This window comes from Mus musculus, chromosome 15, assembly GCF_000001635.26.
Source record: "Mus musculus strain C57BL/6J chromosome 15, GRCm38.p6 C57BL/6J".
Classification (NCBI taxonomy): Eukaryota; Metazoa; Chordata; class Mammalia; order Rodentia; family Muridae; genus Mus; species Mus musculus.
The window spans coordinates 16,771,755-16,785,741 of record NC_000081.6 but is presented as its reverse complement, the minus strand read 5'-3'; the positions used below and the strand labels follow the sequence as shown (position 1 = coordinate 16,785,741).

Genomic DNA, 13,987 nt, shown 5'->3' with positions numbered 1-13,987 from the left:
ACAATACCAAAGAAAATTTGGGAGAGCATAAATAAAATTATACCAAGTAAATATCAAAGATTTCCAGACCTGAAAAATCCATAAACAAATAAAAATATATGAAATATGTCAAAATACTAGAGAGGGAAGACAAACACTGAGCTGCTTATTTAAACCATTGTGTACATATTTTGGAATTATATTGAAAGACTTAATGTTAAATTGTAACAAGGATAAATTTCACAGGCATCATCATAATCATCATCAAAGATGCATGGGTAAATTAGCAAGAAGCAAAGGGACTCAAGATCTTTCTAGATGATGAATATTTGAAACTGGAGCCCGTATGATGGGATTGGCAGTGATCAATTTGTTAAAGAGTGCCTGATGAAGAGAGAATAATTTTGAGACAAGTGTAGACTGAAACTTTAGGGACAGGATGTAAAGTGTTACTTAAAATGTGCACAACTATAAAATTTTAAACTACTATCTGAAATATTTTCTGAGATTTGAGAACATTATATACTATCAAACAAATTGTTTTCAGGCATATATGAAGTATTTACTAAAGTCACTTTTGAAATGGTACCAGCAGTTTTTTATTATTTTTATAGGATTAAAAAATAAAAGTCATGTGAGAACATTTTTTAAAGAAACACATGTAAAAAATACTGGTGATCATTTACTAACTGCTACACAAAAAGTAAGTATTCTTTATTTTTGGCTGACCTGGTCAACTGTTATTCATTAATAATAAGTGAATATCTGTGCCTCTGCTTTTAATGTCTATGTCTGACTGTTAGAATATTATAATCACATTCATGGAAATGTTAGCAGTAAACTTGATTTATCATTGACTGTATATATCCTGCTATGTATATAACTATTGAATATCTACTGTGGCTGAGTTACCTCATGAGCTCAATGCAAAGCATGGGGAGATGTTTTGTAATCTCCTAGCTCTGTTTCCATGGATACCACCACGACAAACCTGTGATGCTTAATACAGGTCAAGAAGCCTTCCTCTGTGCAGATTACAAAATATTTGCACAAGAGAAAATCAAATATTTGTGGCTATCTGGAACATATACCTTTGTTCTTTGAAAATAGAAAGCACCAAGCTCTTAAACAAATAAGCATGCATTATTAATTTAGAAAAAAAAAGCTCTAGTGTCACATCAGGCAATGTAGGATTAATTAAACACCCAGCCTATTATGTCTTCATTACCCTGAAATACTATTTGGAAGGCCATTGTTATAGCTGCATGTGAAAATAGCATATAGTCCACTGTATTCACAGACATTGTTTAAGATATGGATTAGGTCACCTATTAACACCTCTTTCTAGAACTTAACAGTGTTCTCTTCACTTTATTCAGGTTTTGCACTAATTGAATACTGATGAAATGTACTACTAAAATTAATACCAACCCCCCCCCAACAAATCACAGCCTTATAAATACATATCCACCATATCTAAGACTAATTTTCCACATGGGTAAATAATTTATCACGTTTGTATAGAGGAGTTACACATTTTCAGGAATGTAGTTGACTGATATGCATACAAGTACAATTGAAAAATTGATGCCTAACATTGAAAACTCTTCCTAACATAAAATGATATTGGCTATTAAGTTCTGCATGCCAAGTACAAATTTTTATTACAGAAACCTGTGTAAGTGTTTGAAGAGCAGCAGAGAAAATCTAAATATCATTAATACCAATGTAGTATTACCTGGTAAAGACAAGATTTAAAAAAAGAAAGAATGAATTAAAAATGTTGCCAACGGTGGCAGCACACCACTAATCCCATTACTCAAGAGACAGAAGAGGAATGCTCTGTGAGTTAGAGGTCAGCTTGTTCTACATAGTGAGTCAACTTTCCAAAGTACCCAGGACCACGTAATAAGACCTATCTCAAAAACAACAACAACAACAAACAACAACCAAAACAAGTAGACAATTATCAACAAGTTCGGGTGGTATGATGGTTCTATTTTAGTTTAGTATTATTTAAAGAAATGTTAAGCCCAGTTTTCTATAAGAAAATGACATGTTGTATCATGCCATGGTAAGAATTAGTGCTGTCTTATGCCTATTCAGATGTTATTCCTATAGCTCTTCTGGGTACAACTAAATAAACCTAGAGAGATGGCTACTTCTGCTAATTGACTTCTCATATCTTTTCTTCTTATTTCCTCCCTTTCTTTTTTTAAATTTTGGACTACTAAAGTAATATAAGAGTACAGTTTATCACCTTCATCTACTACAGTTTATCTACTTCATTGAAGTAGATCAAGAGGATGTTGGAGTAATATAAATAGTTTAAAAGGCTGAAGCCAATAAAAGTAAAAATATTATGAAAAAGTATATGTGCAGTTTGTTGAAAATAAGGACAATATTTTGTATGGCACTTAATAGTTAAAGCAGTTTTACAGTTACTTATAACACATACACACACACACACACACACGCCATCATCACCACCACCACCACCACCACCAAACCAACCAAACAACAACAGCAACAACAAAACCTTAAAATTAAGAAAATTTTAATTTTAAACTCAAGGATATATAAAAAGAGTTTCAAAACTTAATTCAGTATAATTTTGGTGTAGATTTTACTTTTAAATACTATTTTAAAGTTTTCATAAAATATAGAGATCATTTCAGAGAGGAAGTTATCCTAATTTTATGCTATAAAGCAGCAGTATCCTGAAATATTAGAGTCATTTGGGCAGTGTAATATGACATGAAGCAAGTCTGTGTAGGCTGTCTTGAATACTTAATAATTTTTCAAGTGTTCTATGTTTGAAGTAATGAGGCTATAAAGAGAATTCTGGGATGAAATATATTTATAAGTCAGAGGTAACTGCTGCATGCACCGTGCAAAGTCATGACAATCCAAAACCTTTGTAAGGATATTATATTTAGATTCTTTAAAACACTATAAGACATTATAGTGGTGTACCAGGTAAGTATCAGTGAATTTTAGAGTTCATTCTCTATCTAATTTAATTTTAACTTATTATTTCTATATATCAAATTGCTATATTCTAAGAAATGACAAAATAGAAAGTAACAGAGGTTAAGCTATTGCCCATTATGCTACATATTCTTTTGTAATATATACTGTTTGGCAGATATATGAGCATGTGCAAATCAGAGGAGATAAGTTTCTATAGTTTGAAAATTAATATAAGCAAAATTTGTGTCAATTTTTCCCTTTGGATCTGTGTCCGTTTTATGTTCCAAATGGCTATGGTAACCAAGTATAGAATGTTCCTGTATTGGCTGGTTTTGTGTGCAACTTGATAGGTGGAGTTATCACAGGAAAAGGAGCCTCCCTTGAGGAAATGCCTCCATGAGATCCAGCTGTAAGGCATTTTCTCAATTATTGATCAAGGGTGGGAGGGCTCATTGTGGGTGGTGCCATCCCTGGGCTGGTAGTCCTGGATTCTATAAGAAAGCAAGCAGAGCAAGTCAGAGGAAGCAAGCCAGTAAGTAACATTCCCCCATGGCCTCTGCATCAGCTCCAGCTTCCTGACCTGCTTGAGTTCCAGTCCTGACTTCCTTAGGTGATGAACAGCAATGTGGAAGTGTAAGCTGAATAAACCCTTTGCTTCCCAACTTGCTTCCTGGTCATGATGTTTTGTGCAGGAATAGAAACCCTGACTAAGACAGTTACAGTGAGGACTAAAAGTTCGTTATGAATGCTCATGGCTATGTGAGCAACAGGGTAGCAAAGCTATGAGTAAAATCTATGAAATTTCAACAACGAACTTCTCATAATTTCAACAATGATAATTTGGATTACATTCTATAACCATTTCTTCTAAAAACAAAACAAAAGAAAACAAAAACAAACAAACAAACAAACAAACAAAAAAAACCCTCTTCCTGTAGAGAGGATGGAGACTCGGGATATAAAAATGAATAAACAAAACAAAAAGTCAAAAACTCTGTTTGGCCAAACTGCCTGAAATATGTCCTGAGAGCTCCAGATTTTATGGCATCACTCTTCACCCATTTTAAGGTTGACTTTTCTGTTATGCAATGATCTTTGAGTCAACCATACTACTGTAAATGATACCTGCTTACAGTCATAGCAGTAACACAATACTTTCATTGGTTTAGTAATCCAAAGATGGAGATACAGCTTCCTTACACAATGTTCAGTGTCTTACTTATCATCCATGAAGTCTATAAGTTTTGTTTATATCCACTAAGGAAGTTATATAATAGCAGGTCAAATGTACCATATTCCTTATCTTTCAGCAAGGAAATACTAAGTATATTGCTTTGAACGGAATTAATATCAATATTTGTTAATCACATTTATTAAATATAGGGTTAAATCATAGAAAGCACATGGCTTTCCATATGTATGTGTACAGCACACTAAATGCTGCTGTTCATATTTGGTTTACTGTAAAAGTACCTCTAAGTCTAAACTGAAATCTCAGCTTTGTTTTGAGGTTTATATGTATTTTAAACTATATAATTTTTGTATTATCTGCAATTAAGTTGTCTTAAAATTTCTTATGATATTTACTTTTTGAAAAACTAAGCAAAAACTGAAAAAAAAACTCTCTGTTTTATAATATATGGTACCTTCCCCATTTTGCTCTGTTATAAAGAAACAAAGTAGTTAATTTACCATTCTTAATGTCATCAATTGGATGAATCCTAAAAGAATAGAAATGAATTAAATTGAGGAAACAATTGTACCTTAGTCATAAGTTCTGTCCATTATGTGATTAAAGTGTCAATTCTTCATGGGAATTCAAGAGTATAACCATGCTTAAAGCTAAGGATATAATTTGTCTTGGTATATGTCAATGGATACTTATCTAAACAGTCAAGAGAGCAACTCAAGTAATGATAAATAAGAACTTGATAAATGAGTAACCCCAAAACCTGTGCTGTAGAGGATTTTTAACCCAGCAACATAACTGTTCTGGCAAGGGATCAAATCCAAAGACCTTCTAGGTCTCTGTGATTCAGCTGGACAGCAGACATGCCCTGGATTATTATATGACCTGGCAGCAAAATAGACAAGCATTTAGTACACAAGTTTATTCCCTAAAACTGGAAGTAAGGTTAGTTTGTATAAGGAAGCAACCATGTTTAAAAGTGACCTCTGAGTGACAGACAAAGTGACAAGGATGTAATAGAATCAGTCAAAGATAGGATATGCCCAACTCTTATGGGAACAGACAGAAAAGAGAAATGACTACAGAGTGCATTACAGAGATGGGGGCAGCTTTATTGGGACAGATTTACAGAGATGTGTGGTAGGTAAAGACAAAACTAGCCAGAGAATGATAGGGTGCCAGATGGTTCCAACATATTGCCACAGTTGGTTTGAGGCCAAGCAGAGCAATTCAGTCAGAAGCTGAGAAAAGACAGATTGAATCAGTTAGCTTGTAGAGGAGTTTGAGCCAGGGCAGCTGAGTTGAACCAGTGGATCAGAAGGACCTCAAAAGTATAAGTGTATTCAGCAGTAAGCTTCAGGATGACAACTGAATCCCAGAACAAATAAAAGTTACTTTTACACTGGCCAAAGGCCCATTGAATATCAAAATATGTGATCAATAAGTACACACATAAGACAAGAACACTATCAAAGTAAATACAGCACATATTTTTCAAAAGAAAAATAAGTAGTTACATTGTTGCCATATTTCTTGAATTCTTGTATTGTTTCCAGTAGAAAACTGAAAGTTGTGGAAAGACCATTTTGTACATTCCTCTTCCGATGACAAAAATGTGATTGTTATAGAGTGTTTTATGGCTTGTCTTGACTCTGCTGTTAAAGACAAATTGGCAAATTAAAAGAAAATAAAATTGATGTACCTATTGTCTTAAATAGTCTGTTGTAATAATTTGACAAAATGGCTCAAAAAGAAATTAATTGATACGCGTTACTTAGGAACCCTTTTAATTTTAAGTTAAACCACAAACAGTTGAAACTTGCTGCAATAGTCATAGCATTATACCTATCTCCCTTTCTGTAACCACTTTCCTGCATCTGTAAAATGACGGGGGTGAACCATTTCTGAAAGACCCTGTGACCCAACTGTATGTCCTTTATATACTATCCCAAAAGAAAGAATCTCAAAGCAATTTCAAGCCCTTAGACAGAAACGCTTGCTTGTTGAACTTGACATGTCCTGATGATACCTATTAACTAGAGTGTGAAAGTGATGTTAAATGAGGGATATTGAAGGATGACATATGACTAACCTAAAAAGAAATAAGATGCCAGAAGAGAATCAGTGAGTGAACTGCAGTGGGCAAGTGTATATGACCCAAGCAGTCAGGAAACAGAGCTCTCAGAAACAAGGAAATAATAGGCTTCAGTTAACAGAGACTTTATCTGAAAAAGCATATTGGCCAACACAAAATGAAGTAGAACAAGATTTTGACAATTTCTCAGAATAAATGTCCTTCTGGTTTGAGTGGTGTAGATCTAACTGTTGTGCATCAGTTATATTTTTTATTTTCATTGTTATATAGTCTAATCGTCTCCTATTGTCAATGAGTCAATTCTCTATTCCTTAAAAAAGTACTTGTATGCCAAGAATAAGGAAAAGTGGAAGCCATGTGGGTGTTTGTCAGAGTGTACAATAATTTGTGACATTACCCTCAAGCTCATGTCACACCTGAGAATTGTATTTAAGTTACAAATGATCAGAGAGGTCAGGAGAATGAAGAGTGCAGATGAGATTGGCTAGGAAAAATAAACAAGGTCAAAAAGATTTTATTACTAAAATTACAGAATGCCATGAACTAAAGCTGTAGAAATAGTTAAAGGGGAAGGAAATAGGAGATAGAGAATGATTCAAATTAAAATCTAGCACCCCAAAAGAGAGCTGTATTTTTCTGATTTTTTTTGTTTTTTGTTTTTGTTTTTGTTTTTGTTTTTTCGAGACAGGGTTTCTCTGTATAGCCCTGGCTGTCCTGGAACTCACTTTGTAGACCAGGCTGGCCTCGAACTCAGAAATCTGCCTGCCTCTGCCTCCCAAGTGTTGGGATTAAAGGCATGTGCCACCACTGCCCGGCCTGACTACTGTCTTTTTTGTTGGGGTTATTTTTTTTTTCATTTCCTTTTTTTATGTTAGGCAGAGTCTAGCAAAGTATTCCAAGCAAACCTTCATTTGTGAACTTTCTGCTTCATCTTCCGGAGTACTGGACAGGAAACTGTGGGCCAACCTACCTGGATGATTTAACATTTTGACATCTATAAAATGTTTTATATTAGGTACTTGAATGGTACATTTCACACCTCTCAATGGAAGAATTTACAGTAACATGTTACCAACAAGAAAACTCATCAACTATTTTAGAAAACTATGAGTGACAGAGTTGTTATAAGGGATAATAGATAGTCTTTTAACTTCTGGATTTCCCAGAGAAAAATTCTTACCTTTCCTACATACTGAGTGTCTGTACCTGTATACTCTTCTAAGAGGAAGAACTGATTCCACATCCAGCCACGCTTGGCACGATGGAGCATTTTACCCTCATCCTTTTTCAGATTCACTATCCTTCTCAGGAAGTGACTGCTATCCTTTCCTTGTAATGTGCTGTTGTCAACCATATGGAAAATGCAAGTCCAGATGACCAGTTGAAGACAACTGTAAGTCCTCATTATCTTCACCTTCAGAAGGATGAAAGTTTCAATGTGTAGTCTGTAGAGCAAAATGTAGAAGAGAATGAATACACACTCAACAGTGCAATTTAAGATGACAACATTAAAATCATAAAAAAAAAAAAACTATGAAAATCCAAACCACTGAAATTCTGCAAATTAAACTTTTAATATAAGGTATGAAATTAATTAATTTGAAGTTATAAGCCTTAATAGTGAGGTATATTTAGCTATATCTACATGTCAATGAAACCAGATACTTGAATGAAATTTGTTTTATTCTCCTTATCCAGCAGTTTTCACAATGTGTTCTCCATCCACTTTCTTTTTCCGAAATGAACCAAAGAAATGAAAGTAAGGAATTTAGGAAACAAGTAGTTGTTCAGTAATAACAAAAGCTATATTCAATCTACTCAAAATAGGTGAAAAGTCTTACACTTATGACCAAAACCTAGAAGAAAACAAAATGAGAATACCTTCACCGCATCCTTTCAACACACAGAATTAGTAAGTGTGTCTCTGGTGCAGATTCTGAAACAAAAACAAAACCAGATAAAAGGGATTCTTGAAAACTAATGTTATTTTAAATAAGTCAAATGAAATAGTGAAAAGACTTCAGAGGTAACTCACTTGAAGGAACAGAATATTGAGATAACATGTAGGTGATAGCTTTTGATATCTTTTTGAAAATTATTTTATTTATTTACATTTCAAACGTTGCCCCTCACCTAGATCCCCATCCCACAGGCCTTCACCCCATCCCTTTCTCCTTAACCTCGGGGAGGGTGGTCCCCAAACTCCTTTCATGATGCATCAATTCACTACAGGATTCGGTGTGACCTCTCCCACTGAGGGCAGATGAGGCAGTCCTCTGCTACATGCATGCTGGGTGCCTTGGACAAGCCTGTGTATGCTCATTTGTTCATGGCTTAGTCTCTGGGAGCTCCCATTGGACCAGGTTAGTTAGCCCTGTTGGTCTTCCTATGAGGTTGCCATCCCCTTCAGCTCCTTCTCTCCTTCCCCTAACTCTTCCATAGTGGTCCCTTACCAAATATATGAGCAATACGAAAAGGAATTCAAATTGACACAATTAACTTGATCAAACATGGACAAGAACGTTAAATCAACATTTCGGGAAGAAAAACAAAATAAAATATGTTTTAAAAATTTGAAAACTTCAGATGTCCTCATGAAAATGCAAACAAAAAACATAATAGGATATTAAATCATCCCAGTGGGAATGGTTGTTATTAAAAACAGAAAAAATAACGGTATTGGTGATCTAGAAAATGGGGTCCATAGAAAGTGTTAGAAGGGTTTAATAATATATAGAAAATTTTTCCTAGATGGAAAAAAAACATAAATCCTCCTACACATTAAAGATAGGATAGTAATTAAAATGCCATGGCACTCTATACTGTGTTAATTTGTAAAATACAGCTGAGACTCGCAGCTCTACTCCCTCAGATGAGTAGAGAACCAGGAGTTACTGTAGGAACCATGAAAGTAAAGAGGGAAAGTTGCTGAGTAGAAGGAGTGTGAGGAGAAATACAAAAGGAAATAACGTGGCACAAGTGATCTGGAGGAAGATTGGAAAAAAAAAACAATTGAAAGTGGGGTCTCTAATTGGGAAGGTGGAGGGAGATTAATATAAAATAAGGGGTAAGGATAGTAAAATAATAGAAAGCTGTCTCAAAAAGTCGTAACAAATGGTACTGTTAACTACCTTCCCAAAAGCAAAACATATAGTACATGTAAGTGTATGCATAAATGTACCTATATAATTTAAATAAATTTTCTCATTTGAGTTGACAATGCTTCAGCCAACAGCCAAAGACAACTTTTCATTAAAACAAAATAAAACAAAACAAACACACAAACAAAACAAAACAACAGCAACAGCAACAAAATTTGGACTTTATAACCCTTTTATGAGTTACTGATCAGCATTATTTAAGAGACTCTCAAAAGATACAGGCCTTTGCTCTTGCTCATCATTGTCTCTTAGAGGTGGTAGATAAGTTTTTCTTGCTAAAAACAGATGCAGGGCAGAGAGGCCCATGAGCTGGATCTGATGTGAAAGTCTTCTCCCTGGTGACTAGCTTCCATCACACCAGAAAGCACCACGTAAGCTTCCAATGGAGGTAAGTAAGCAACAATCCCACCAAACCATGTGCCTGTGATCAATACCAATGATCAGCATGGTACAATATCCCCACAGCTGCATTTGTACCAGGCACACCCTTGTGAGACTCTGGGAGAAGACAAATTTTGACACAATGTATTGTATTAACATTTTTATATAAAAAAGGAGAAATGATATGCCACCATAGATTTCCTGTAGGCAAGTCTGTAGAGTGATTTCTTGTGTAATGATTGATTCTAGAAAGCTCAAAATTTGGTCTTAGGCCATATATGACATTGGTTTTATCAGACCAAATAAATTATATTTGGGAATATATGCATGTGAGTGTATTAACATACACACACACACACACACACACACACACACACACACACACACATTATTCTGATTTACTCCCACTGTGAAATTTTATTTTGACATTAACTTTGAAGATCAGCCTTTAAGGAGAATTTAAAATACTGCTCATTTTTGAAATATACTTTAAAGGAGATATTCATCTTTTGTGGAATGTAGACATTTGAGTGGGAAAAAAATCTAGTTGTATTTAATGTATCAGCATTTAGGTAGTGAAGATAATGTGCAACTTTGTAACTTAAAATAAATTAACATTTTCTTTCACTGAACTCAAAAGCTGCTGAAGTATTCCAACATAACATTTAGATAGGAATTTGGCTAACTAGAGAATATGTTAAAACATAGAAAAGAGATTCAGTGAGGGGAGAGATGAGTAAAGTCTGCTGTATCTCCTCAGTAAAGGACAATGAATAATTTCTAGAAATACAACTTGAAATTAATAACGACTACTAAAACTATCTTGTAACAATATGTGTCATCCTTAATCACCACACACACACACACACACACACACACACACACACTTATGTTCCTCTATGCCTTTTAAAAAATTTGGCTACTGAAGTGACTTCCTATACTCCTACAACTTTGCACATGTCCCTATGAAATTTCTGAGCATTTATGAAGTTTCTTAAAGTATCCGAGGATGAAGCTGCACGGAGATTCTTATAGAGTCCCGCTGAAGCTAGTACTATGTATGTGTATGCTTGTGGGTGTGTGGGCACACGTGCACCTGTGTGAGCCTGTGTCGGGGGGGAGATGTTCTGAATTCCTATATATGAGCTTGTGCACTTTAGATTGTAGACTGTGAAGTTGAAAAGGATACTTCGGAATTTAGATACTTTATTTTACAGATAAGAAGTTCATTTAAGGATTGGAATGCAACAGTCTGGTTCGAATGTTTGAACCATGCTCAAATCCCTATGTTAATAACCTAATGCCAGCTAACGTTAATTAGCAGATGATTAAGCCAAAGAACCCATAGCAAAATTCGCTTCCTATAAGAACATGGCAGGAATTGAGTTCTCTTTACCTACTAGCTGCGTGGGACTATACGGAAGGTAGGCAGTTGTCACCTTGCACCTCTAAGAGGACGACTTGATCTTAGACACATCAGTTCCCAGAACTTTCAGAAATAACCATTTGCTGCTAACTTGCTCTTTGAATGTTAAGTTAAACATTTAAAGCCAATATTAACAAGAACAAACTAAACTCTACCAATAAACATGTACTTAAAGTCTTGATTTAAAATTTGCCCAGCTGATAATTTCATCTATATTCAGGCTGTGATCTACATACATATTATTTGGGTTCATTTATTGACATTTTATTTGTATTTCTCTATCATATTCTTTTAAAATTTCAAAGTAACCCCTTGAGACGTAGAATATTTCACCTGTTATCCTTCTTTTTCTATTGCACTCTATATTTATGACATTTTTATACGGAACATAGTCTTTACTATTTCATTCATTCACTATTCTGCATGATGGATTCCTCCTCTAAGATATAACATAATTTGTATGAATGATTTGAGAAACTTGTGCATCATTATGTCCTCCCCAGAACTTAATGGGCACTTACTTCTTCATGAAAAACTATATGGCTGATGGATTAGTGCTATTGTCTTAAAAACACAGGTCACCTATTGAATGCTTATCACTCACACACATAAACAATACAAGAGACAGATGTAAAAATTGATGGTAGAAGGTTTATTGCTTTTGAGGGGAGTCAGAATTTTTTTTGTTTGGTTTTTATAACATCAGTAGGAAAATTTGTTATTTTCTCACTGACATTCACAGAAGTTTGCATAAAGTAAGATTAAATGTTAACAGCAGAGATGACTGCTATAAATTATAGAATGCTTCCTATGAACTTTGCCACTCACTGATTTAATACCTTTACTTCAGTCAACCTTTTTTGTGAGTATTTGTTTCACATTTAGGAAACATTACGGTAAACCTCCTGTGGCCAATTTAACACCTGCACATGCTTTGGCTCTGAGATAAAAGAGCACAGTTTAAAAGGTTTTCTGCTACATTTGATTTTAAAGTTAGCAATCTCTTGTCCCGTGGGGTTTATTAAAAATTCCTCACATCCTTTATTTATTCAGTAGCAACAAACTGATTACAAAATTTTCTATGCCTAATTATCTCTATCAGCCTTAACTGCTCTGCATTTTGATCACAATTTTGTTGATAAATAACTAGCGTCAAATGCATTATGAAGTACAGCATTTTAAATTTGGGGGAACTTTGATTTTGTAATCAGGCAATTCACCTGAATCTTACTAGTTTAAAAACTGAACATTGTTTTATCATTATTTCCTTATCTGTTTAACTGTATTTAAATTCCAATCTCTTTCAGAATCAAGAAAAATTATGCTTTATTGAAATTAAGTTGAATATTTACCAGTTAAATACCTGACTAAACTTAAATTTATTTCTGATCCTATATACTTACATTTATTTATATAACTTATATAACTTTAATCTAAACAAAGATTTAAAGCTTATTTTATTATTAATCATGTGGATAAGCGTATGTGCCTGTGAGTATGCATACATTGGAATGCAGTTTCCCCTGCAATGCAGAAGAGGGTGTGAGAACCCAGAGCACTGGATTTCTAAAGCAGTTTTAATCGACCCAATATGCATGCTAGGAAATGAAGTCTGGTCTTCTACAAGATCAATATGCATTCGTAACACCTGGACAACTCATCTAGTCTCTTCAATGAGATAATATAAGACTTTTTCTCACAAGTTTCTCACAAAATATTAATGTTCTCATAACACGGTATATGTGGTTGAATTTTCTATTTTATCATTATATAATTTCGAATCAGGTAAGAAATTTTATAAACACTAAAATATTAGTTTTTAAAAATAAATGTTTTGCTTTGGTTTGTGTTTTGGGATTTTCAAGATAGAAGCAGTCTTTTATTACCCTGGCTGTCTTGGAACTAACTCCATAATTCAGGCTCGCCTCCAACTCAGAGTTCTGCCTGCTTCTGCCTCCTGAGTGTCTGGATTAAAGTCATGTGCCTCCAAAGCCAGGCCAACAAACCTTTGCTTTAACTTGGTGCTGAAACCATGAGGAGACATGCATACAGTGCTTGGATAGCTAAGAACATGAGAAGAGATAATCCAGACACCTATTGTGGAACCAAACATGCCTAGCAAAAGCAAACCAAATCAAACAAAACATAATCAAAGAAGTGATTTCTAATGACATTCTGCTATATTCTTAGAACAGTGCCCTGTCCAGTCATAATTATATTTCCTCTAGTAGCAGATGAGAGTGGTTACAGAGACCAAGAGCCAGATAATATACAGAGTCACAATTGAATTTTGCATAAGGTTGTTCCCATTGAAGATCAGGGAATCCCTCTGAAGAGTGAGAAGAAGAACTATAGAAGCCACAGGATGAGGACACCAGGAGAACATAGCCTACTGAATCATAAGCAAGTCTCACATGGGCTAACAGAGAATAAAGTGACGATAATGGGCCCTTCATGTGTCCTGTATCAGGTCAAGTATGTATCTGTTAGGGCTCGTAGCTAGGTGTTTTTGCTGGACTCCTAACAATAGGATAGTGTATGTCTCTCACTCTTTTGCCTGTACTTGATACTCTACCTCCTATTGGGTTGCCTTGTCCAGCTTCAGTCTGAGGGGTTTTGCACTGTCTTATTGTATCTTATTTTTTTCTGGTTTGGCGCTATCAAATCATGGAGGCTTGCTTATTTCTGATTAGGAAACAGAGGAGGAGTGGATCTCAGGGAGAGAGGAGGTGGAGAGGGCTGGGAGGAGTGAAGGGAGGGTAACTAGGGTTGGGGTGTATTGT

General features: G+C 34.9%; 1 protein-coding gene across 3 annotated transcripts in view; it reads right to left on the bottom strand.

Annotated features, from left to right (window-relative positions):
- Window positions 1-13,987, bottom strand: part of Cdh9 (cadherin 9) — a 128,589-nt gene that overhangs the window by 71,397 nt on the left and 43,205 nt on the right. For 2 of the 3 annotated variants that reach the window (XM_011245337.3, NM_009869.2), the window contains one exon: window positions 7,417-7,681. In XM_011245337.3, the coding sequence (XP_011243639.1) occupies window positions 7,417-7,681 (265 nt within the window). Of the gene's footprint in view, window positions 1-7,416; window positions 7,682-8,117; window positions 8,173-13,987 lie in introns of all 3 variants that reach the window. The other variant, XM_006520020.4, reaches the window with a different exon arrangement.